Source organism: Stegodyphus dumicola, chromosome X1 (assembly GCF_044657685.1).
Source record: "Stegodyphus dumicola isolate Sdum_Otavi_A_Nest chromosome X1, ASM4465768v1".
Lineage (NCBI taxonomy): Eukaryota > Metazoa > Arthropoda > Arachnida > Araneae > Eresidae > Stegodyphus > Stegodyphus dumicola.
In genome coordinates, this window is record NC_140780.1 from 82164998 (window position 1) to 82189616 (window position 24619).

At 31.8% G+C, this 24619-nt stretch overlaps 1 protein-coding gene across 5 annotated transcripts in view; it reads left to right on the forward strand.

Moving 5' to 3' along the window:
* Ufd4 (ubiquitin fusion-degradation 4-like) overlaps window positions 1-24619 on the forward strand; it is a 405607-nt gene that overhangs the window by 172924 nt on the left and 208064 nt on the right. For 3 of the 5 annotated variants that reach the window (XM_085808305.1, XM_085808308.1, XM_085808306.1), the window contains exons 14-16: window positions 1905-2072; window positions 18534-18683; window positions 18905-19042. In XM_085808305.1, the coding sequence (XP_085664431.1) occupies window positions 1905-2072; window positions 18534-18683; window positions 18905-19042 (456 nt within the window). The remainder of the gene's footprint in view (window positions 1-1904; window positions 2073-18533; window positions 18684-18904; window positions 19043-24619) is intronic. The other 2 variants (XM_085808307.1, XM_085808309.1) reach the window with 1 other exon arrangement.

Below are 24619 nucleotides of genomic sequence, written 5' to 3' on the forward strand. Positions count from 1 at the left end.
ACAATTAAAGAATCCTTCAAAGGAAATAACTATGCATTTTGAAACTTCATAATAAGTCATGGTGGTAGAAGCGACATTGTGAAGCATGTTAAGTCTAAAAAGCATGAAGTTAATGCTTCGGCTTCGACAACGTCAAAGAAAGTGGATGATTTTTTTTCAAATTCGGCTACAAATTCGGATGCCGATGTCATTTTGGCAGAGTGTTTGTTTGCTGCATTCCTCATCGAACACAGCGTGCCGCTAAGCGCTGCCGATCACGCCGGTCAACTTGTGTATTATAAAATTATTATTATAAAATAAATTAATTCATTATCACTGTACTATGCAATTTTTATCTGCTTAAAAAAAATAATGAATCATCCTGATGCTGCTCCATTTACAGTAATAGTAGTAATTTGTCATGTATGTTTTTTTCCCATTTTTTATATGCGTGTTGTTTGTGCTAAAAGTAGAAAAACAGAGGTTTTGAATTTTGCAGCACATTAAGGAAAGGCTGATTTCATCCGCATGTTGATGTAGTCCAAATGTTCAGCATTTCAGATTCTCAAATTTTATAACCAAAAAGAATATAAAAAGTAGAAATGTAAAAGAGAAGAACTTCAAATTGAATTTTCTTAATTTTTTTTTTTTTTTTCTGTTGCAGTGTTTTTGATCAGTGATAAATCAGGGATTTATTTCATTGCAATGCCAGCTGTAGCACAAGGCTGTGAAAATTTTCTGAACATTTACGTAAATTTTTCCTTTTTTAAGGCATTCAGTAAGCGACTGCTCCTCAAATTTCAAATGGATTTCTTCACATAAGTTTTTGTTGTACTAATGCATTTGCTCTTGAATTAGGGCTGCATGGACTGGTTGATGAAGCAGTTACATTTAAGAGCTTAAGAAAACAATGATATCTAATGCATTTGATGGCTCTGAAAATCATTGCATAAGGGAAGTCGTACTGAATGGTTATGAAGGTAATAACAGTAGTGAAGACTAACAACCTGCAAATTGTTAAAAGTGACACAGACAGCAATTCCAGTAGCACTGGATGATTTTGAAGCCTTGAAAGTAGCAGCAATAAATGTGGATGAGATTCAAGAAACTAGGGAGTAGAAATAAATACTATTGTGAAACTTGAATATTTTTCATTTGTTATGGCTGTACCTATGGCATTGAAAATTAATTAATTCACAAAATTTTCTGTCTTGACTTTTGTATGACAAAATTTTGAGAAAAGAAAGAAAGTATATTGTAAACACGGTATATTATTTCACTGCATTAGCTACATTACTCTTAATTTACACAAGTTTGTCTTTATGCCAGATGTAATGCCTTAGTTTAAAAATATTTAAGGTATTCAAAGTTTCAGTATTTGAGGTATTTAATTCTTGGGATATTCAAATCAACTTATGAAAGCTATGAATGAATAGAACCTAAGTAGACTATATTTTTAAATTTTATGAATTCTGGGGCTATGTCCTTGTTATGTTACAGTTTCTGCCTCCTTATTTATTTATTTATTTATTTATTTATTTTGTGTGTGTGTGTGTAAAATATCTTACTATTTTTAAAATTTGGACTTGTACAATAAGTTCCCAGTATTGAATTATAGTTGAAATTTATAAAATCAGAATAAGATCGCGTCCCAGCTGAATTTAATGAGCAGTCATCTATGTATGAAGCCTAGAATAAGTTTAAGAAATTTCATTTCTTCTATCTAATAATTATTTTTCATAAATTAATACTCTTACATATAATAACATATCTGTTATCATGTTTGTTTATAATAATTACTGTGCATATATGTTAATTTTATTTTGTAAAATTGAAGCTTATATGTACCATGTGTACATGTAATAATTGAGTATGTACATTAAATATATTTGATTAAACTGAAGCCTTTTATTTTTCATTTGCAGCAAGCAACAGTTTTAAAACAAGATTTACCTGGCTTTATCTTTGAATCAAATCGTGGGACAAAGCACTCTTTTACAGCTGAAACATCTTTGGGTCCTGAATTTTCTGCAGGATGGGCATGCAAAAGAGGGAAACGCTTAAAATCAAAACTGGAGGCTTTGAAACAGAAGGCATGTGCATTGCTTCTTTTTATTGGGAAGGATTCTCTGTGTGGAATTTATGAAGTATTGAAAAACATATTAGAGGCTGTGTATACGAAATATATATGTGTATATCATTTTCAACTAAGGATAGCTTTGCTTGCAGTTGTTGTAACTCTGTTGAAATAATCTCTCTTTGTTGTATGGAATTGTAAGCATTTTCTCAATTTAAAATACTCAATGTGTCTAATGTGTGTGTATAATATATATATATATATGTAAGTACTATTAATTGTGCAAATTTATGCAGAAATAAGAATTTCAATGTGTAGTCAACACTTACTCCAAATCAACTATAACTAGTAGTTTGGTTTGAGGTTCAAATCCCACGAATGGCCTGGCTTCATGGGCGTTTTTGTGGTTTTCCCCATGTGTAACGTTTATACGAGCCAGTTTTCCTTAGTCTGCACGAAGGCCTCCCCTTAGGTAGGTAGCTCTCGTATGCTTTGCCATAATTAAATACACTACACCACACAAAATCAACTATGCAGTGTAAGTACCAATTCCAAAAAGGTAAAAATATAATAAATTAAAAAAAATAAAGAAAAATAATAAATGAATATGAAGTGAAGAATGGAAGTAGATTAGTAAAGGAAACTGTCTGTTAAGCAATATCTATACATAGTAAAGTAAATACAATTTAAATGCAAAATTAAATGACAGTTTTAGAAAAATGAACGATTGAAAAGTCAGGGAGATAATATGGACTCATCAGGAGGAATTAGTATATCTCACCCTCTCTCCAATTGTTCAGATATTGTGTTTCATCCGATCCATGCATATGTAATCTTTAGAAATATTTACAAATCTTTGTAGAACAATTTACCAAAATTAGCAAGCCCGTATGTATGCATGTCAAGAATTCTCCTACATGATGTTAATCAGTATTGTAATTCAGTTAAATTTAATAAAAGAAAAATCGCTAGAAAAATTGTGCAAGTAACAAATAATAAAATCAAGATGTACAAACATGTATACAAAAATGTTTACAAAAGGAGGAAAATACTCTTTATTACAAAGGTATTCAATTTATTGGATACTGTCTTCTGTAAATTAATGAAATAAGGCCAGAAAAAGTGTTTTGATTAACTTGTTTCAGTAACATGAACAGAACAAATTACTAACAAGAGTTTCTTCTTAATTCCAAGGGCAAGCATGTTTTTGTCTGCAGTTTCCAGATTAAAGATTGCTGTTAAAATTAGTAAGTAAGCAAAAAACTGGTTGTGAGCTATGGAGTGGCTAGACAGTGCTACTAGCTGCTTTTAATTCAAGAGCAATAAATTCATTTTAAAAAAACTTCTGCTGAAAGTCATAAAACAGAAAAAAGAATAAAAATGATAAAATTCTTTATTCAAATCGAACTGTATTTATGTCTTATGAAAGTATTTGATCTTTGTTAATAAAAGTATAGCAGCCGGAAATAGAAAGCAATTTTAGCAATTTTAAAGAATATTTTACGTTTGTACAAAACTTCCAGTCTAAGCCATCCAACTTTACCCTTCTTGTAAAGGTTTCAGATAATGCCTTCATGTGTCCTAAACTGAAAAATTAAATTCTAAAGTTATTGCCTGCCTTTTTGAGATAAAAATTAATAAAACTTGTTAGTAAAAGTATGTAGCTGTCAGAAATAGAAACTTCGTTTCTGGCTGTTATACTTTTACTAACAGAGTGGCAAATAATTCTGTAATTACAGCTTGATCTGAATAAAGAATATTATCTTTTCTTCTTTGTTTTTCCTGTTTAATGACTTTTATCAGAAACTTTTAAAAATCAATTCATTAAAAGCAGCTAGTAGCACTGTCTAGCCATTCCATAGCTCATAGCCAGTTTTTTTCTCTTCTTACTAATTTTACTGCCAATCTTTAATCTGACAGTTGCAGGCATGCTTGCCATTGGAATTAAGAAAACTCCATTAGTAAATTGTGTTTGTAGTATTGAAGAAAGTGAATGAAAACTTTCACAAATTTTTGTGGCCTTATTTTATTAATTTACATAAGACACTATTCACTCTTTGTAATACATTTTTTCTTTTTGTTAACATTTTTGTATACATGTTTGTATATCGTTAATTTATTATTGTTTACTTGCATAATTTTTCTAGTGATGTTTGCTTTTATTAAATTAAATTGAATTTGAATAGTGATGAACATTGTGTAGGGAATTCTTAACATGCATATGGGTCTGCTAATTTTGTCAAATTGTCCTATAAAGATTTAAAGGTATTTTTTAAGATTACACATTCATGGCATGGACAAAATACAGTGTCTGGACAATTAGGGCGAGGTTGAGATAAAGTAATGCCCCCTGATTGGTTGGCATTATCTCATTGACTTTTCAATTGTTGAGTTTTCTAAAATTTTCATTTAATTTTGCATTTAAATTGTATTTACTTTACTGCTACTAGTAGCTATTACTTGACTGATAATTTTCCTTTATCTATATTTGTTTAGAAAATTAGAATGTCAGAAACTTTCTCTAAGCTGTTATTTTCTTTTCAGTTAAGCACAAATTTAAATATCTCATGCTTCAATTTGCATAAGATGCATGAATTTTAAGGAAACATGGTCTCAAACTAAATATCTGGGTTCAGTTTTAATCGTAATCAAACTTTTCTTTTTTTTCCTTTTTAGAATTAGTGTGACCTCTTACTGAGTATAATTATATTAAATCAGGGAACATGCAGCAGGTTAAGTTGTTAATTTTTCCAAAATTGATACTTTAAATTAATAAACTCATGCTCATAAAATATTTTCCATACTTAAAGCAGTTTTGCAATTGGAAATATATATCTGCAACCACTGTTTGCAAGCATAAAGGCCATTTTTTTTTACATATGTTACGTAATCTGCTAATCAGAACTGTAGGTAATGGAATTCTGCTTTAATAGACGGTCTTTCCAAAATCTTATTTAGCCAATTAATATGCATTTTTCAGGCAGTAAAATTATTCATGAAATTATGAGAAATTTGTGGTGCATGTTAACAATTCCTTTCTTTCTGGTACATGTAAACAATTCCTTTTTATGCTGCTTGTGTTGTTAGAAATAATAATGAATTAAAATTTTATTCATTTTTGTTGTTTACTGAAAATCTGATTTAAAGCACTTATCTCGAGAATTAAATTTCATTAAGGATTTTATTGGACTAATTGTTATGCTTTGTTTTCACTAGTTGTCATGATATAAACATAGACTGTTCCAGATTCACAAATTAACTATGTGCCAAGTTAAAGGGTGTTACCTATCACTGAATACAACTTTAAGCAGCTTGTAGGTCACAGTTTGGCTTTGTCCAGCTGTGTCTTGATTGTGATGGAAAACATGGCAAGTGACAGATTTGAGGTTTTTCGTACCTTACCGCAAACTTCTGGAGGAGATATTTGGCACCAAGGTATATAAAGTACCCCTATGCCCCGAAGACACTTCACGTATAAAACCATCCATGTCTTTTTGGGACTAACCTAACAAACACTTAACCCAGTACAGTGGCAGACAATGCATTTGAAACCAAACCCAACACTATACCCGGCATGGTGCCCTCACATGCTAAACAGGGTGATAAATTGCAAGCTAATTTGACAGTTTTGAACTACCATTTGGATATTGCATTTTAAGGCCAAGCTTCAGCTGCGGGAATATTTTTTTATGATTCATAATTGAAACAAAGCAAAAGTAAAAAGATTAATTCTTGGCTGTTTTTTGATAGTATCAGTCTTGATTTTGCTTGTTAAATATATAAAAAGAGTCATTGAAATTCATTAGAGTAGAAATTCAGTTCATTTGCAAATGCCGATAATCTATTCATTTTTGGATGTAAATAAATATGACTTTTTTTTTAATTCAGCATCCTAAATTTAATGGTAATTTTCTTCTCATTTGACCCTGCAAATCAGCTTTTCATCAAGAAATACACCATAACGTATTTTGACTGAAGTAGATGTATTTTGTTAGCATTTTTTGTGCATGCCCTTAAGCTGTGTTTGTGCACAGATCCTTAATCTGCAAATTTTTCTTTTATTTAAATTATAATTTTGGGGGGTATATTTCATCATCTGTCAAGATTGATTTTATATAGTTAGCATATATGATAGATATATTTATCCAATTTTCAGATGCAATTTAGATGATTGAGTTTTAAGTGAAATGTACTTGATGGTTTGTTTACATTCTATGCAACAAGCAAATTTATGTATATCTGCCATAAAGAAGCCTGGATTCTTAAAAATAATTCTTTTGGAATTTCCTGCTTTATAAATGAAAGACAGAAACAAAGGAATAGAAAAAGGAGAAATTTTCTTTTACTAAAAATCGAAATTTTCAGTTTTACCCCTTCCTTATACTGTTAGATATTATGCAAACAGGGTATTTATTTATATATGTTATTTTTCTTCTGTTTAAGAGCGTAAAAATTGCTGTGAAAGTAATCTAACTTGTGGATGTATAATTTTTTTTTAACATAAAGTGCTTCAGTATATTTTTGCAAAACAGATTTAATTACATAAGAAAATAGTCTACCATTTAACCTTCTTTTTTTCCTGTATTTTTTTCATCTTGTGCTGACATTATTTTCTTTGTATATATCTGCATTAAGAAAATAATAGTTTTGTATTCTGTAAATCCTGATAATAAGGTATGATTTTTGTTTAACTTATTAATAATGTAAGATTCTGGCTAAGAAATTAATAAGGTATGATTTTGTTAGTTATATCCAAACAGTAAATTTAATGTAAACATTTTAGAGCAAGGAACAATTACAAAATTGAGACATGACCTTCAATTCATGAAATTTTCCTGTCTGCATATTTCTTGTTCCAGGGTATGCAGATTATTAGTATTATTTAAGGAAGAGTGTGAAATGCTTATGTATTTTGATAAGGGTTCCTATGGTCCTTAAGAGTCCTTAAAAGTCCTTAGTTTTTTTGGAATAGATTTTTGGTCCTTAAAAGTCCTTAATTTTGATCAAAATCAACAGAAAGTTCTTAATTTTAATCATCTAAAATTTCTGTCTGTTTTTACGACTGCCATTTCGAGTGTGAATTAGCATTTTGGAGGAATATTTTTGGTGATTCATTCACATATATGGTTATCTTTTGAATGGGTTCATGGTTTATAAATGTTTCTATTTCTAATATAAATGATGGAATACTCAAATTTCTAAGCAAGAAGTGAATTTTGAAATTCATTTTTTTCTAATAAAGAGCTCTTAAGCAACTTTTCACTTTGGGGATGTGAATTCTTTTATTAAATGATTCTAAATTTGGCCACTTATCAACAGTTTGGTGATTTTAAGATCAGCTTCTATAGAAAATTTTTAATTCCGAGATCTGAGAATCTTTCGACCATTTTTTTTAAAACATCGTAACATTGATAAATTTCATTAAAATAATGGTAATATATTGAAATTATATTTAAAAAGTAAGATTAAAATAAAACATTATTATTTTTTTGCTGTCATGTTATAAAGTTTCATTTTGGCAACTTGTACAATATTTTTAATCTGAAAAATAAATAAGGTATAATGCTATAAAGCACAATTTACGAAACAGCTCTTAGCAAAAAAAAAAAAAAAAAAAAAAAAAAAATAGCTATGTAATTAATTAAAAATGTCGTCTTTTTAATTTTTCATAGTAAAGAGTTTTTCCCATGTGATTGTCTCAGAATATTCAAAATTCTCAGAATATGCACCAGTTTTCTCTATAAAATTAATTTTACACTTTTCCCCTCCCTTTTTTTTTTCCAAAATATTTCTGGCTTTTTGCTGTTGCAGAATTGGTAGGGATAATTTTTCTTTAGGATTTTAGATATTGCAGCTTGGAAAATTTAGAAGGATTTGAAGGCAAGATTTATAGACCCACGATTCTAGAAGATTCGAGAAATATGTGACAAAATGATTTCTCGAATAAATGATTTCTCGACAAAATGAAGTCTCCATGGTATCAACACATAATGGATGTATTTTACAGAAAGTTTGAATGAATTTCTTACTTTTTTTAGAATGCCTGGAAGAACAATGTAAACATAATATTTGAATGTTTTACTTCTGATACTAGAATCTTAACATGTTTATCTTCCCTTTATTTTCTCTAGACACAAGCATGGAAAATATCAAAAACGCTTCTAATCTTATCACATGGGCAGGCATTATAGATAGGGATATTTTTATTAATAAATAAATTGAAAACTTACAATTTAAAAGATTCATCTAATATGTCTTTATGCATCATACACAGAGCTGGTACACATTTTCCCACCTGATGCAATCTCTGTGGATCCTAAATTCTGCTGCCTAGTGCCCTTCTAATTTCTGCTTCCAATGTCTGCTCTAAATTTTAAAAGTTTTGCCATTTCTAGATTTTGTTGTTCGGTGTGTCACTAAATTCTAAAAATTCTGTCACATCAGCTCTGTAACCTGCCTTTACCATATATATTTCATGTTTCTTCTGAATGTTCATATTACTAAAGAAATAAAATTAGCTGCTTTTTGTATAAATTCTAAATTCATTTAGTGTTTTTTAAAATAACAGAAATCCTTAATTAAATCCAAAAATTCAAAAATGGAAAGGAAATGTGTTGAAGAAAGAAACTGAATACATAAAGAAAATTATTCTTCAAAAATATGTACAGTTATTATTATGCAAATTACCCAATTGTTTATGATTTGAGCCTTTACTATAATTTCCCATTTCTATTTTCTTATATGATAGAGTTCCTGAGCCAAATTAAATTGTATAATCTTTGACGGCTAGTCCACATTTTTAGTTTGAATTAGACTGTTCTTGTTTAATTACATCACCGTGAGCTGTAATCGATTTTTTTAGAATCAGAAAATGCCTTTATGGTCTAAGTTCCTTATTTAAACTTGTCTGATGTTATAAATACTTTCAGACATAGCGATAATATTCTTCATGTCTGTTGGGGGGTTTTGGACTATTTAATTTTTACTAGATCAAGTAAACCCTCATAGGTACATTGTAGAGAGGTTGGCAAGTTAGGACATAAAGCATGCAGAAATGAGTGAGAGCATTGGTTTGCATATTGAGACAAATCTTTAATTCTTAGAAAAGATGCTTAAAGAGAAGGAAATCGATATAAAGTAGCCAAAATGGGAAAGCTTTAAGTTAAAATGACGGATAAATATTTTTTGAGTGTTGTTGTTACAAGACATAAATGTTTTGTAGCTTTTAATATGTAATTGTCATAAATTGCATGTAATTTAAACTGTGAAATGTTATTAGATTTTGGCTTTAACAGTGTTTTTTTAACAAATATTGTTAAAAAATAAAATTTAATAGTGGTCATGTACATCCATAATGACTAAGGTTATCAAACTACCTAATTTAATTATTTATAACTAACTGCTTACCCTTAAAAATTATCTTTATATATTAAAGTGAGTTATTTCCTTTCATTCATACTCACTGTAGTCACAAGATAAAATATAAAAATGTAAAAATTCAAGTAAAACTTATTCTTTGCATCTAGTAAGACTTAATACAAAACAGTTTATCACCTCTGGTGCTTTTATGGCTGATTGGAACCTTAAAGTATATTAACTGGGTTACAATCCCTGGAACTGTACACCAAGCTACGACACTAACGGCATCAAACAGATCCTGACTAACTTTCAACACTTGTCAACCGTGCCTAGGTCAGGCCTTTCAGGTTTACTCTAATCAGCAGGTCTTTCTGTAGACAAGCAGCAGCGGTGACAACATTCAGTCTTTTAGTTAAGAATCATGCTGATTATGATCTTACTTCTCATTTCAACCTATGCCGTATGACATAAAATCTACCTGATATTTACTAAACCTCTAGACTGACCAAGTATGTAACAAAAATGAGAAACAAAACAAAACAAAACAAAACAACAAAAACAAAAAAAAAAAAAAAAAAAAAAAACAGAAAGCTAACGGTTAGTAAAACGTAAATGTCACTTATCTTGTTTGAAATATGTCAACTAGTATAAGTTTAAAAAATCTAATGCTACTTGATAAATTGCATAAAGTTTATTTTATTCTCAAACCTGCTAATAATTATGTTAATTAATTCATGTTTATTAATAATGCATACAAAATAGGGATCTATTTCATTTTTAGGATGGTATTACAAAAGTGAAATTAAGGCATGAATAATATTAATTGAATTTATTCAGTTCCCATTTGCTTATAGGTCCTTACTTTTTTTCATTAATGGTCCTTAAAAGTCCTTAAAAAAGTACTTAATTTCTGCGTGCAGAAATGTGTACGAACCCTGTTTGATTGAGTTTGATAAGATTGAGTAATAGAGATGTTAACAAATGACGATTTCTGTTTATATTAGATTCCTGTTATTTTCATCATAGCCTTGTTCATTTGATGAGTTTGAGCTTTGAGTGAATAGTTTTAATGATGTTATATCCTAAAGTGTGGTCTTTCTTCTAGACTGACATTAGAAAACATGCACATACACTAAATAGAGAGCCAGAATATTCTGTCAATAATGTTTTACTAAATATCTTCCTTTATGCATAGAAGTAAGCAGGTTATGCACCTGTTAACTACATTATTAAATTATTTTTCTGTTTCCATAATCTATTAGTAAAGTTCTTTTGACTTTGCTCTCCTGTTTTTGAGAAGACAGGAATTTATTGCCATATGCTAATGTAAATTATCATTTGCCTGCGAAATCAGAAGAACTACATGTGCTGTGATGACAGGACTATTTTTGTAAAAAGGAATGGTCATGAGTTAAACTTATTCTTCTTTCTGTCATTAACTACTTTATATTAGCATAATCACTTAACTTGAAACTTGAACCTTCCTTTTAAACTTTTATATACCATTCTTCTTTTCCTCTTAATATTTAACAGTTCAAAAATAAATTTGCATAAAATCAAAAACATGAGTTTTTCAAGCATAATGTATGTAAGGTGTTCAATAAAACTGAAGAAAGTTCCACTGTTACAGATGGAAAATATTTCTGTTGTAATCAAAGAATGTGATCAAGCCAATGATCATTGGAATGAGTTCACATAATTAGAATTGTTGATTTTTTAATATTAAAAATATTTCAGTGTCATTGGTTTTGGAATACACTCTTTAGCAAAAAAATTGAAGCACCAAGAAGGACTTTTGCGATCATGAAAAATTTGGCATGCAAAAACATCTTGATCGAACATGCAAATGATCAAAGTTTTAAGGCAAATAAACAGGAATTGTGATCATAGCGTGCATATCTAGTGCGCAATTTGCAAAGTATAAAACCAGTAACAGAGGCAGAAAATTAATCTTTTTTGTTGCTGCAACTGTAATTTCGTAAAGAAGCAACTAAGGATGCCATTATGATGATATCGAAGATCTTACAGACAGCTAAACGACTTCGAACGTGGTCGCACTGTAAGATTGTGCGAAGCTGGGTGGTCATACCGAGAAATAGGCCGCCACCTGCAGCATGCAGACATTACTGTGCAAAGATGTTGGCAGCAGTGTTTGCTACAAGGAAATTGCCGACGAAATGAAGGCTTTGGAAGGCCAAGGGGCACAAATGCGTGGTAAGACAGGATGTTTGTACGCCAGGTCTGAACCGCCGCAAAGGTATCATTGTCAACTATTCAATGCACTACAGCCACGTCTTTACCTCCCGTGGTACCATCCACCATCTTACGGCGCTTGTCTGAGGTGGGATTATGCTCACAGAGGCCTTTAAGATGTTTGCCTTTGACACCACAACATCGGCGGAGTCGTCTGGAGTAGTGTGCACAGGCGAACATCATGGCTGCCATCAGACTGGCATCATATAGTGTTCAGCAATAAATCCCGCTTCACTCTTGAAGCAGATGACCACCGTGTTCGTGTCTGGAGAGGACGAGGCCAGCGGTCCCCATCAGCCTTTGTTTTACAAAGGCATACAGCCATGACCCCTGGGGTGCTGGTATGGTGTGCTATTTCTTATGACAGCAGGTCATCTTTAGTCATCCTCTATACATGTTCAACACCTAAATGCTATGTTGCATCCTGCAGCCGGCTGCATTACCCTTCATGACATGTCATCCTGGGGCTATTTTCCAACAAGGTAATACCAGGCCACATACCACTCGCACATGTCTGGCTTGTTTCCGTGTGGTTGATACTGTTCCTTGCCCATTCCAGTATGTCTATGACATCAGGGTTCGTATGGTCTTTCAGAGTCATTAAAAATCCTTAGTTTTTTTTTTGGAATAGATTTTTGGTCCTTAAAAGTCGTTATTTTTGATCAAATTCAACAGAAAGTTCTTAATTTTAATCATCTAAAATTTCTGTCTGTTTTTACGACTGTCATTTTGAGTGTGAATTAGCATTTTGAAGAATATTTTTGGCGATTCACTGCCGTATATATGGCAATCTTTTGAATAGGTTCATGAGTTGTAATTTGTTTCTATTTCTAATATAAATGATGGGATACTCGAGTTTCTGAGCAAGAAGTGAAACATAAGCATTTCGAAATTCATTTTTTCTAGTAAAGAGCTCTTAAACAACTTTTTGCTTTTGGGGATGTGAATTCTTTTATTAAACAGTTCTAAATTTGGCGACTTTTCAACATTTTGGCGATTTTAAGATTAGTTTCTATAGAAACTTTTTAATTCCAAAATCAGAATTTTTCAACGATTTTTTTTAAAACATCGTAACATTGATAAATTTTATTAAAATAATGGTAGTATATTGAAATTATATTAAAAAAATAACATTAAAATAAAGCATTTTTATTTTTTGCTGTCATATTATAAAGTTTCATTTTGGACACTTGTACAATATTTTAAACCTGAAAAATAAACAAGGTATAATGCTATAAAGCAAAATTTACGAAACAGCTCTTAGCAAAAGCAAAATTAGCTGTGTAATTAATTAAAAATGTCTTGTTTTTAATTTTTTCGTAGGAAGAGTTTTTCCCATGTAATTGTCTCAGAATATTCAAAAATCTCAGAATGTGCATCCGTTTTCTCTATAAAATTAATTTTATACTTTTTTCCAAAATATTTCTGGCTTTTTTTCTGTTACAGAAATGGTAGGGATAATTTATCTTTAGGATTTTAGACATTGCAGCTTGGAAAGTTTAGCAGGATTTGAAGGCAAGATTTATAGACCTAGATTCTAGAAGATTCGAGAAATATGTGGTAAAATGAAAAATGTCCCCATGGTATCAACACGTGGATGTATTTTACAGAAAGTTTGCAACGAATTTCTTAATTTTGGAAGAACAATGTATTTTACAGAAAGTTTGCAATGAATTTCTTAGTTTTGGGAGAACATCTGGAAGAACAATGAAAACATAATATTTGAATGTATTACTTCTGATACTAGAATCTTAACATGTTTATCTTCTCTTTATTTTCTGTACTTTTCATTAGACAGAAGCATGGAAAATATCAAAAATGCTTCTGATCTTATCACATGGGCAGGCATTATAGAAAGGGATTTTTTTATTAATAAAGAAATTGAAAACTTACAGTTTAAAAGATTCATCTAATATTTCTTAATGCATCATACACATAGCTGGCAATAGGCATTTTCCCACCTGATGCAATCTCTGTGGATCCTAAATTCTGCTGCCTACTGCCTTTCTAAATTCTGCTTCCAATGCTTGCTTTAAATTCTAAAAGTTTTACCGTTTCTAGATTTTGTTGTTCGATGTGTTACTAAATTCTAGAAATTCTGCCACATCAGCTCTGTAACCGTCCTTTACTATATATATTTCATATTGCTTCTGAATGTTCATATTACTAAAGAAATAAAATTAGCTGCTCTTTCTGTACTTTCTAAATGCATTTAGTGTTTTTAGAATAACGGAAATCCTTAATTAAATCCAAAAATTATAAAATGAAAAGGAAACGTGTTGAAGAAAGAAACTGAGTATATAAAGGAAATTATTCTTCAATGATATGTGCAGGTATTATTATGCAAATTACCCAATTGTTTGATTTCAAGCTTTGGTATAATTTCCAATTTCTATTTCCTCATATGACAGAGTTATTGAGCCATATTAAATTACAATTAAATTGTATGATCTTTGACCACTAGTCCACATTATTAGTTTGAATTTGACTGTTGTTTAATTACGTCACCGTGAGCTGTAATAGATTTTGTTAGCATCAGAACATGCCTTTATGTTCTAAGTTCTTTTTAAATAAGAGGGCTTATTTAAACCTTTGTCTGATATTGTAGTTAATTTCAGACATAGTGATAATATGCTTCACGTCTGTCGGGGGTTTCGGACTATTTAACTTTTACCAGATCAATTAAACCCTCATAGGTACATTATGGAGAGATTGATAAGTTAGGAGATGAAGCACGCAGAAACTAGTGAGAGCAGTGGCTTGCATATTGAGAGAAATCTCTAATTGTTAGAAAAGATGTTTAAAAGAGAAGGAAATCGGTATAAACGTTCAAGTATGAACAACTATGATAAATGTAAAATATTTAATGCTACTTGATAAATTTGCATAGTTTATTTTATTCTCAAACTTATTAACAATTATGTTAATTCATGTTTAGTAATAATGCATACTACTTAGGGATCTATTTTATTTTTAGGATGGTATTATTAAAGTGAAATTCAGGCATAGATAATATCTTCGATTGAATTTATTCAGTCTCCGTTTGCTCATAGGTCTTTAATTTTTTTCATTAATGGTCCTTAAAAGTACTTAATTTCCGTGTGCAGAAATGTGTACGAACCCTGGACATGGTAGGCTGCCAGATTCATGCACCACAAAATATCGCAGATCTAGAGCAACAGCTGATGAATGCCTGGCAGATTGTGTCGCAGGAGGACACTAGGAACCTCTACCCCTCCTTACCTCGACTAATTCAAGCATCCATTGGTGCCATGGGCGGTTCGACCAACTACTAGTTTGAACACTCAATGGGTGGTTGTGAGCCGTGAACAAGTACTATGACCTTGATTTTTAAATCATTTTATTATCTGTGTGTGAGCTATACAACTATTCAGTTTCATCAAAAACAACCACTTCCTTCATGGTGCTTCGATTTCTTTTTTGCAAAAGAGTGTATTTTTCTGGTACGGAATTAATTCATAGGTTAATTTTGAAAAACTTTTCTAAGCTGAACTACAGAAAATGGTTTTATTGACGACTTTTTTTAAGTCCTAAATGGGTTGTCATTAATATATAACATTTAATAATTTGTTCATTAAAACCCCTTGTCTTATAAATTAACCTCAGAATAATTTGAAACAAAATCTGATGTATGCATTCTTTAAATTATTTTTATACAACTTTGTCAGAAATCGTATCCAAAGCATTCTGAAACATCTCATTGGAACGGTAAATGAACTGCCTTTCACAAGCTCTTATTTTAAGTAAAATGTTATCTAGGTTTATATATTTAGTTTTTTCTTGTTCAAGATCCAGGTACAGGAATATGAGTATGTCACTTTTTTAAAACTTATTAGTTATTTTTTTTTCCTCATCAAATTATTAAAGATTTTGAGATGTTTAAGATTTCTTTAATATAATTAGAAGATCAGACATTAATTTAAAATTCATTCCTTTAAAAGATTCCAAACTAATACGAGGGTTGGAACTTTAATAGTGGCAACACAGCTGAAAAAACGCTTCGCAACAAAACCAAAGAATATTGTGTATACCACACGTGAAGTACATACCTACCTTACCTCTCAGCAAAAAGACTCTTCCTGCCTACGTCACGTGCATGCGGAGTGACGCGAAGAACGGATTCTTGTATTAGCTCGCGGTCTAAAGTAAGTGTTGTCAGGATGTTTTCAAAACAAGAACAACGATGTTGGATAAAAATTGAATGTGCCAGAGGTCGTACAGCACGACAGTGTCATCAAGGGCTTCAAGAGGCTTGCGGGAAATCTGCATTGCCTTACAGAACCGTAGCAAGATGGGTGAAAGCATTCAGTGAAGGACGCGGGTGCCAAAACTTGGCAGACATGCTGCGGCCTAGTCGCCCGAGTGTCAACGATGCAGACATGCAAGCTGTTGCCGCACTAATGGACAGTGATCACCGCCAAACGATTCGTCAGCTGGCCGGACAAACAGGATTAGCGCATACGACTGTGCTGCACATTCTGAAGGAACGCCTGTCCATGAGAAAAATTGCTTCACGATGGGTTCCACATCAATTGACGTAAATGCAGAAATGGCTACGATACGATGCTGCCGAACCCACATGGAGCGCTATGATCGCGAAGGAGATGCTGGATGAGACTTGGGCCTGATCATACCAGCCAGAACTGAAATGCCAATCAAACGAATGGCTTCATCACGGGTCACCATGACGTTCGAAATTTCGTCAGAACCCCAGCAATGTGAAAGTTATGGTGATTCTTGTGTACGACTGTGATGGTTTCATCCTAATGCATACCGTTCCGCCACAGCAGACCGTCACTGTGCAGTATTACTGCTCATTTTTGGAGCACAATCTCCGACCAGCTTTGAGAAAAAAAAACAGCGACACTTTCTGCAGAACGCTTCTCTCATTTTGCATGACAATGCTCGGCTGTGTGCAGCGTGAGCTGTGACTGATTTGTTCAAGCAATGAGGCTGGGAAGTGCTTTACCATGAACCATACTCCCCAGAACTAAGCCCTTGTGACTGTGACTTTATTCCTAAGATGAAGGAACCACTTCGTGGCACTGGCTTCCAAACTGTTCCTGAGATTCTTGCAGCATTAGACCGGTCCATTCAAATCATCAACAAAACAGGTGCTGCTACAGGTATTCTGCGACTTCCACATCGTTGGAAACATGTTGTACACAATGCTGGCGACTATATTGAAGGGCTGTAAAACATGGTGACATGAATCACTTTTGTTTTCCTTGTAAATAAGTAGTTGCCACTAAGTTCCAACCCTCATATTAAATGACATGTACGAACTGATTAACATATTATTTAAAATCTGAACGTTGGTGCATAAATCCTTTTTGATATTTAATAATCCTTTTTGATAATTAAATTTTAAGATATTAAGTTTTGTATTAAAAAATATTGAGATGCAAAAAATGATGAAATTTATGAATAATGATGAAAATAAAAACTACATCACAAATGTAGTTTTTATTTTCGATTTAATCATTCTAGATTTTTCCTGAATTAAATTTACTTTTTATGACTATATTTTTTATGTGAATTACTGTTTTTTGTTTAGTACTCTTATTAAAAATTATGCGTCAATTTCCAAAATGTTATACTACGCAGAAAAAAGGACAGTTTCATATCTCGTGTTCTACAGGGCCGATTGACAAAATTCAACTTGCATTTTTCACATCTCGAAAGTGCGGCTTAGGATATGTATTAGATTTATATATAGCATTGTTCTAATATAGGTATTTTGACACAAAAATCTGCCTTTTTTGAAGTGACGAGGCAATTTTTTTCCATATTTTGATTCTTAGACTCAAATTATGCCTAAAGTTAAAATTTTGTGAAATTTGGTATGAAATTTTCAGAGAAATTAAAAAAATTACCTTGGTGCATTTTTTTCACTTTGCGCCGAGAATCAAATTTTTTTCACTTGGTGAATCTCTTAATTTATAGCCACCTATTTTACTTACCTTATTTTCATTGTAACTGAGTGGGAAAAGTCGTTGTTTATTGTTTTAGTTATTTTTTAACAAACTGCGTAAACCACATTTCGAAACGTGCCAGTATGTAAATTCACGTGTATCCTAGAAAAGTTTGAATAAAAAGGAAAGTTTGAATTTTTTGCAGGTATGCTTAAGAATAAATCTTCTTTAAGATGATGGTAAAAATTTTATAGATTTTTGTATTGTGTCAACATATTAGCATCATTATTCATCATATATAAATTTGCTTCAATAACGAAAGTATTTAAAATAAGTTTTTGAAGCATTATGCTAATTGTAAGTTAATGTTTATATCTAATTATATGAAACTAATGGAAAAGTATGTGGAATCATATTTTGTGGATAAAATCTTACTGATATCTAAAGAAAAATGTGTAATGATGTACTATAGTGTCAAGGGAGAGGGATGCTTAAGGCATGCTCAAAAACTGTTGAATAAAAAGTTAAATGTAAAACAACAGTTCCTTATAAAATTTTCATAACAGTATTTTTTAATATAAAAAGTAGACTCTGTTTTTTAGAAACTGCTGGGGCGTGAAGAAGCTTAAGTCAGTGGAAAATACTTGTATAAATTCTTATACATGTTAAGTATTTTAACTTTAGAAATTTTTGGAAAACCTTATTTTCTAGATCTTGGATTTTTGAGTAATGTACATGTTTGTTTGTATCAATTGTATTTCTTTGATTTTTTCATAATTGGATAATTCTTTTTTAAATTTGTAATTTTTCATAATTGCATTCATAACAGCAACAAAAATTTAAAAGGAATAACTAAGGAAACTTTCATATTTGGCAAATACTTTTTTTTTTTGGTTAAATTCTTATTGTTACATTTTATGGAATTACAGGTGAAAACTCAAGCTAGAGAACTCTATGAAGTCTACTTTAAATCTGCTCAAGCCCATCCTAGGGGAATGGTTGCAAAGCTGTGTAATATTGTCAGTCAGATTGAAAGAGCTTGCCAGAAGCAGCTATCTGTAAGTCAGGAAGTATCTAATGTAAGGGACTTTCTTTATTTTTTTAAAGTACTTATGCAAATTCTTATTATATTAGACAAAAATCTTTATTATTGAGTTTTAATTTATAAAAATAATTAAGCTTTTTATTATCCTTTCAAAATATGAGATAAGAGCAGTATTTTATATGCATGATCTCTAGTCATTTTATTTTATAAATGAAAATATCATTTTTGTATTGTACTGAGAATGTTATTTTTTAGGTGAATGATTGGAAAATTATTCTTCTCTCAGCTTTAAATGATTTAGCTGCTCTCTTGCATGACGAAAGAGCTGTGTCTGCTTATGAGCTTTACAGCAGTGGAGTTGTTCAAGCCCTTCTGAAATTGTTAGGTAGAAATGTGAGTTTTAAAACCTTTTGTGTTTTTTAATTTTTGCATTCAGTATTTCCAATTTAAATTTGTGCAGTTTTAATAAAGACATTTTTTAATTAAATAATTCTTATTTATACAGTTGAAACTTTCTCTGTAATGGGATGAAAAGTTTGGTTCTTTATACTTAATTCTGATAAAGGGTAAAAAAAGAGTAATCTCACATAGTAGTGTAAATATTTATTAATGAATCACACTTGCACACACACAAAGGGATTAACATTATCACATTTCCTAAAAGAAGTGAATAATTATCCTAATTTTTAAAAAATTATATTGTTGGTAAATTACATTTTAGTATTACAGTTACTAGATTTCTTTTCTGTTAGCTTTTAATTTCACCATAGGTACACAGTAAATTGTTTAGAATTTAGGTGATGGTTTAGATCTGTCCATTCAGTTACTCATTTGTAGGTAACATTTGTCCAGATAATGTTGTGACTTTATGAATGGTTGAAAATTTCAGTAACGCTTCTTTACTATCCTTATGCATGCCCCTTTATACATTTTCTTCATATTCAAATTTCTTCTTGTGAGTGGAAATAGAGTCTCAGTTTCTTCTACATGTGACCAACTATAGATTTTTCCCAGCAGATAGTTTTTTGTCAGCATTTACTCTATATTTTTCAAATAATATTTACATACTTTCAGTACAGAATGCAGTATAGTTATTGCTTACCATACCGATGAATTTTTGACTGAAAAGTTTTTCTCATTATAGAGTGAGTCAAGCTGAAAGAACATATGGAGTTTCACCATCTTGGAAAATATGTTTCAGTGTAAAGATGTAATAGCCTTTATAAAAAATCCAGAATCTTGTAAAAAAGATTATAGGAATGCAAAACTGTAATTAAGAAGACATAACTTTGACAGCATTTTAAATACAGGAGCTAAACAAATTGATCAGGATAAAAAATTTCCATTCCCTAAGAGGTGAACCATCTGTATAGCCTTAAGATCGTAAGAAAACCTTTTTTTCCTGAATAGCAATAATTTCAAAATTTCCATTATAATATCAGCCTTGAATAAAACTCCATGTGAGAGATGAATCAAAGAATTTGAATGGAATTCAAGAACCCATTCAGATTCTTCGACAGAATGGTAAGAGACACTGTACAGTGGCCTAAGATGTATTAATAGTGTGCATTGGTTCTTTATGAACTAGGTGTTACACCTGCCTTGTATAGCCTTTGTTTAGAACAAAGAAAGGGGGTAAAGCTAAAGAGAGCAGTAATGTAACAGTGTTTTGTGCTATTCTAATATGGATAGAATCGTAGCATCCTTTTGTAATTTTTCATTTAAAGCTTGAATCTCATGTCTATAAAGTTTGTTACATAGCCTTGTCATAAAAAAAAAAAAAAAAAAAAAAAAAAAACTTCCTGGATATGTGAACCTCTAATGGCCTATCTGCTCAACCATTTGAAAGGAAATTTCTGATATGTTATTTGAAAGTATGCACTAGAGATTGTGACAATTCAAAACAGTAGGGCTCTCACATTTATGATTACAATGAAAAACTTTCTAAATTTTTTAATGGTGACACCCATTTTTTTCCTGCACAAATTGATCAGCATACTGAAAAACAGTAATTGGTATTGGAATGATGCACATTTAAAACGCTTGCAAAGGAGAGCATCGTGTATGTTTCAAGATGGAGTCATGTCCATAACTTTGCAATTTAATGGTCACTGTGATCCACCAATCTTACTGCGGTGCTGGTTTTGAGGTTTTCTGAAATCAGGTGTACACATCAAGTCAATGAGGTTTGTTAGAATTGATACAGGCCTTAAAATGTGAAGTTATACAGGTACACTGCTCAAAAATAAAATGGCCCAGTTCGATATCTCCCGTTCTACTGGGCCGATTCATGAAATTCAAATTGCGTTCTTCATGTCTCGAAGGCGCTACTTAGGATATATATTAGATTTATATATAGCACTATTCTAACATAAGTGTTTTGACACAAAATCGGACTTTTCCTGAAATAACATACCAATTTTTTACATATTTCAATTCTATGACCCAAATTATGCCTAAATATTAAATTTTGTAAAATGTGGTGTGAAAATTTACGGAGAAATTCAACAATTTATGTTGGTGCTTTTTATTCAGTTTGCGCCAAAATTAGTTCACTTGGCGAACTTCTTAATATGTGGCAACCTATTTTCATTTCCATTTTTACATAGTGCGTGAGAGGAAAAAAAAGACTCAATCGTTCCTTCTTTGAAATAGGAGAAAAAGACTCAATCCTTCCTTCTTTCAAATAATGTTCTGTATATTATATTTTTAATTATAATTGTTATTAATTTTAAGCAATTTTTTTCTTTTCGAATTTCGTTTTACTTTTTTACGTTGCATAGTTTCTTTCGAGTAACTGTTTTAAAAATTTCTATTTACTCATTTGAACTGCGTAGTTTAAATCAAAGGTGCATCGTTTATTTATTTTTTTCAAATACTTTTCTTTATACTATATTTTTAGTCATAGTTAATATTTTAGGTAATATTTAAAATTTTAGACTTTATTTAATTTATTTGTTAGTGTTGCATTGTCTCTTCAGATAGTTATTTTAAAATTTTCTATGTATTCATTCGAATCGAGCATTATAAATATATTTATTAATATAGGTTTTCCAGAATTTGATTTTATTTATTTGAATTGCGTTTCTTTCGGAAGAATACTTTGTAACCCAGACTACGAGTATTTGAAAACTGCATATATTATGAGGGCAATCCCAAAAAAGGTCTCCTATTTTTTGGGGACGTAGAGAAAGTTTTAATACGGTTGTTGGCAACACTGTTGTGAGTGGTGCCTTCTCTGTTACCACATAAGCACGCAGGCGCTTCGCTAGGATGCTCAGTCTTGGCTTGGCAGCCATTCGAAATTAAGTTCCCGATAAACGTTACCGCCAAGTGCGAAGTCGTGCATGGATGTCAAAACATTCGCAAGTGGTGTAGAGTTTACAGGCGGTCATACTCAAATTCATGACAAAGAAAGGAGCGGGAGGCCGTCAATTACCGACGAGACAATCACGAAAGTTGAGGAACTCATGCGTAAAGATCGGAGGATCACTCTGGATGCTCTCTGCATTTTGGTTCCTGAGGTTTCCAGAAGCACCATCCACAGGATTTTAACGGAAAAGTTGCAATATCAGAAGGCGTGTGCAAGATGGGTGCCACATATGCTGACAGAAGACCACAAATGGTAGCGGGTTGACATTTGTCTGGATGACTGTTCTGCTCCAATGATGAGATGAAAGATGAGGTCCAACGCTTCCTGAAGGGCATGGCGGCAAGCTGGTATGACATGGGCATTGTAAAACTGCCACAGCGTCTACAAAAATATATCGACCGAAATGGCGATTATGTTGAAAAATAAAGCATTCATCAATCTTTAAAGTGATGTAGCAATTATAGAAAATAAACGGTTCTTTGTATATCTAAAAATATAGGAGACCTTTTTTTTGGGATTGCCCTCGTAAAAGAGAAAATATAGTAAAGCACACTTAACATGCCTTTCAATGTTCCGTTCAGAAAAGGTATACAAATAAGAGAAAAGTATAACTGACATTTTAACTTAGGATGACTTGCATACATTGCTTTAAACAGTTTTTCTTCAGGCATTCTGCTTTATTCTTACTTTTTTTCTTCAGGCATTCTGCAAGTATATTAAAAAGCATCCAACTTTTCGAAAATTCTTGGTAGTTCTGACAATAATTTTAAATAAAGTTATCGCCTTTCATTTCATAAAGGCCCACAAACTGCCTCAGCGGTAAAGTCGCTGAACACTGGTAGTTCACGTCGGGGTTCGAATCCCGATAAACGGGCTGGTTGCATGGGCGTTTTCGTGGATTTTCTCATGTGTAACGTGTATGCCAGCTGGTTTTCCTTAGAAAGTTCTTCACGAAGGCATCCTTGCTTTTAGGCAGATAGCCCTGCTTTGCCATAAGTTAATAATCCAATTCAATTCATTTCATCAGTATTTAAGTCAGAGCCTTTATCAATCTATAGGTTAGCATTTTGAAGGTATGAGATGAAAGGAAAGGCTGGTTTCATCAAGAGGTTTTGGTTTATTTAATTATGACAAAGCAAGGGCAAAGCTGCCTAAGGGGAGGGAGGCCTTCGGGAAGACTTTCTAAGGGAAACTGGTTCGTATGCACGTTTCACATGAGGAAAACCACCAGAACGCCTATGCTGCCAGCCCGTTCGCGGTATTCGAACCTCAGACCGTACTACCAGTCTAAAACCGAACCATATAGTCTAAATCCAGTCGCTCTTTAATCTGCAATGATATCATTTTTGTCTTTTCTGTTAACACAAGCTGAATTGAAGGTATTTGCAAGTGTACACGTCCAAATGTTTTCTCTTTTAACACCAAAATTCTTTAAGGTATCGTGAAAGTATATTCAAAAGCGTCCAACTTTTTTAAACATCTTGGTATGTCTGACAGCCAAATTTCCCTTCAAATTTTTGCTTACTTTTCTCCCTAATTTTCTTCTTTCCTTCTACAGTTATTTTCAGTGCTCACACAAGAAAATTAAGATTTTTCGATTACCGGACTTCCATAAATTTTGCATTCTTGTCAATTTTTTTAAAATATCAATTGCATCAACTGCGTTTCAGCTGAAGACAGCTTTTCATTTTCTAGACATTTTAACTATAAACAAAGTATAGAGCAAAGTCAAAAAGGATAAATATTTTAATTAAAAGATTTTTTTGATAAATGAGAAAGGAATAAAACAGTCCAGCATTGTTTAAGAAAGAAATAAAACAGTCCAGCACTGCACCACCGAGTGACCCGATTCTTATATCGGCTCAAACAATCTAAATCATATTAAAGATCATGTTTTTTTTATACAATCTAAAATGCGAGGGAAAAATTAGCTTCTTAAAACATTCTTTCTAAGAGTATTAATATAAAAATTTGTATATATAATAGTAGTAGGTAGAAACATTGCAGCAATCTTGCTAAAAAGTTACCAGGAGCTGTAGCTCCACGAAATATTTTAACGCAGTATTACAAAAATAAAAACTAAGAAGTAATTTGTCTGGAAAAACTGGAAAAAAACTGTAAAACACACGAAAAAACTGCCAAAATTAATGCTGGAAGACTTGCTAATGCACGAAAAAATAAAAATGAAGACACAAATTGCAACAATACAATATACAATAATTAAATAGCGGAAAATGGTAAATTAACCCACTCGTACTCTCAATTGGTTTTTCAAGGGGAAAAACTGATTGTCGAACTAAGTTAAATAGCATTACGTGTTTCGCCGAAACAGACCATTGAAGCTCTTGTTTATTGCGAAAAAATTTTTATAAAAGAACATTAGTATTCCCGAATATATATATTTTTTGGAATAAATCCTTTTTTGGAGCTTCACTGCTCTGTTCCTTTTCCCGACGCGTCCGCTGAAATACACATTAGGGTGTCAAAAGCTATTGCGACTCCGAGCAATGTAAAATTAAAATCAAAATCAAAATAGAATAAAATAAATAGCGGTCTGCTATTAGTCAAATATTACAACAACGTACGGGCTGGTCCTT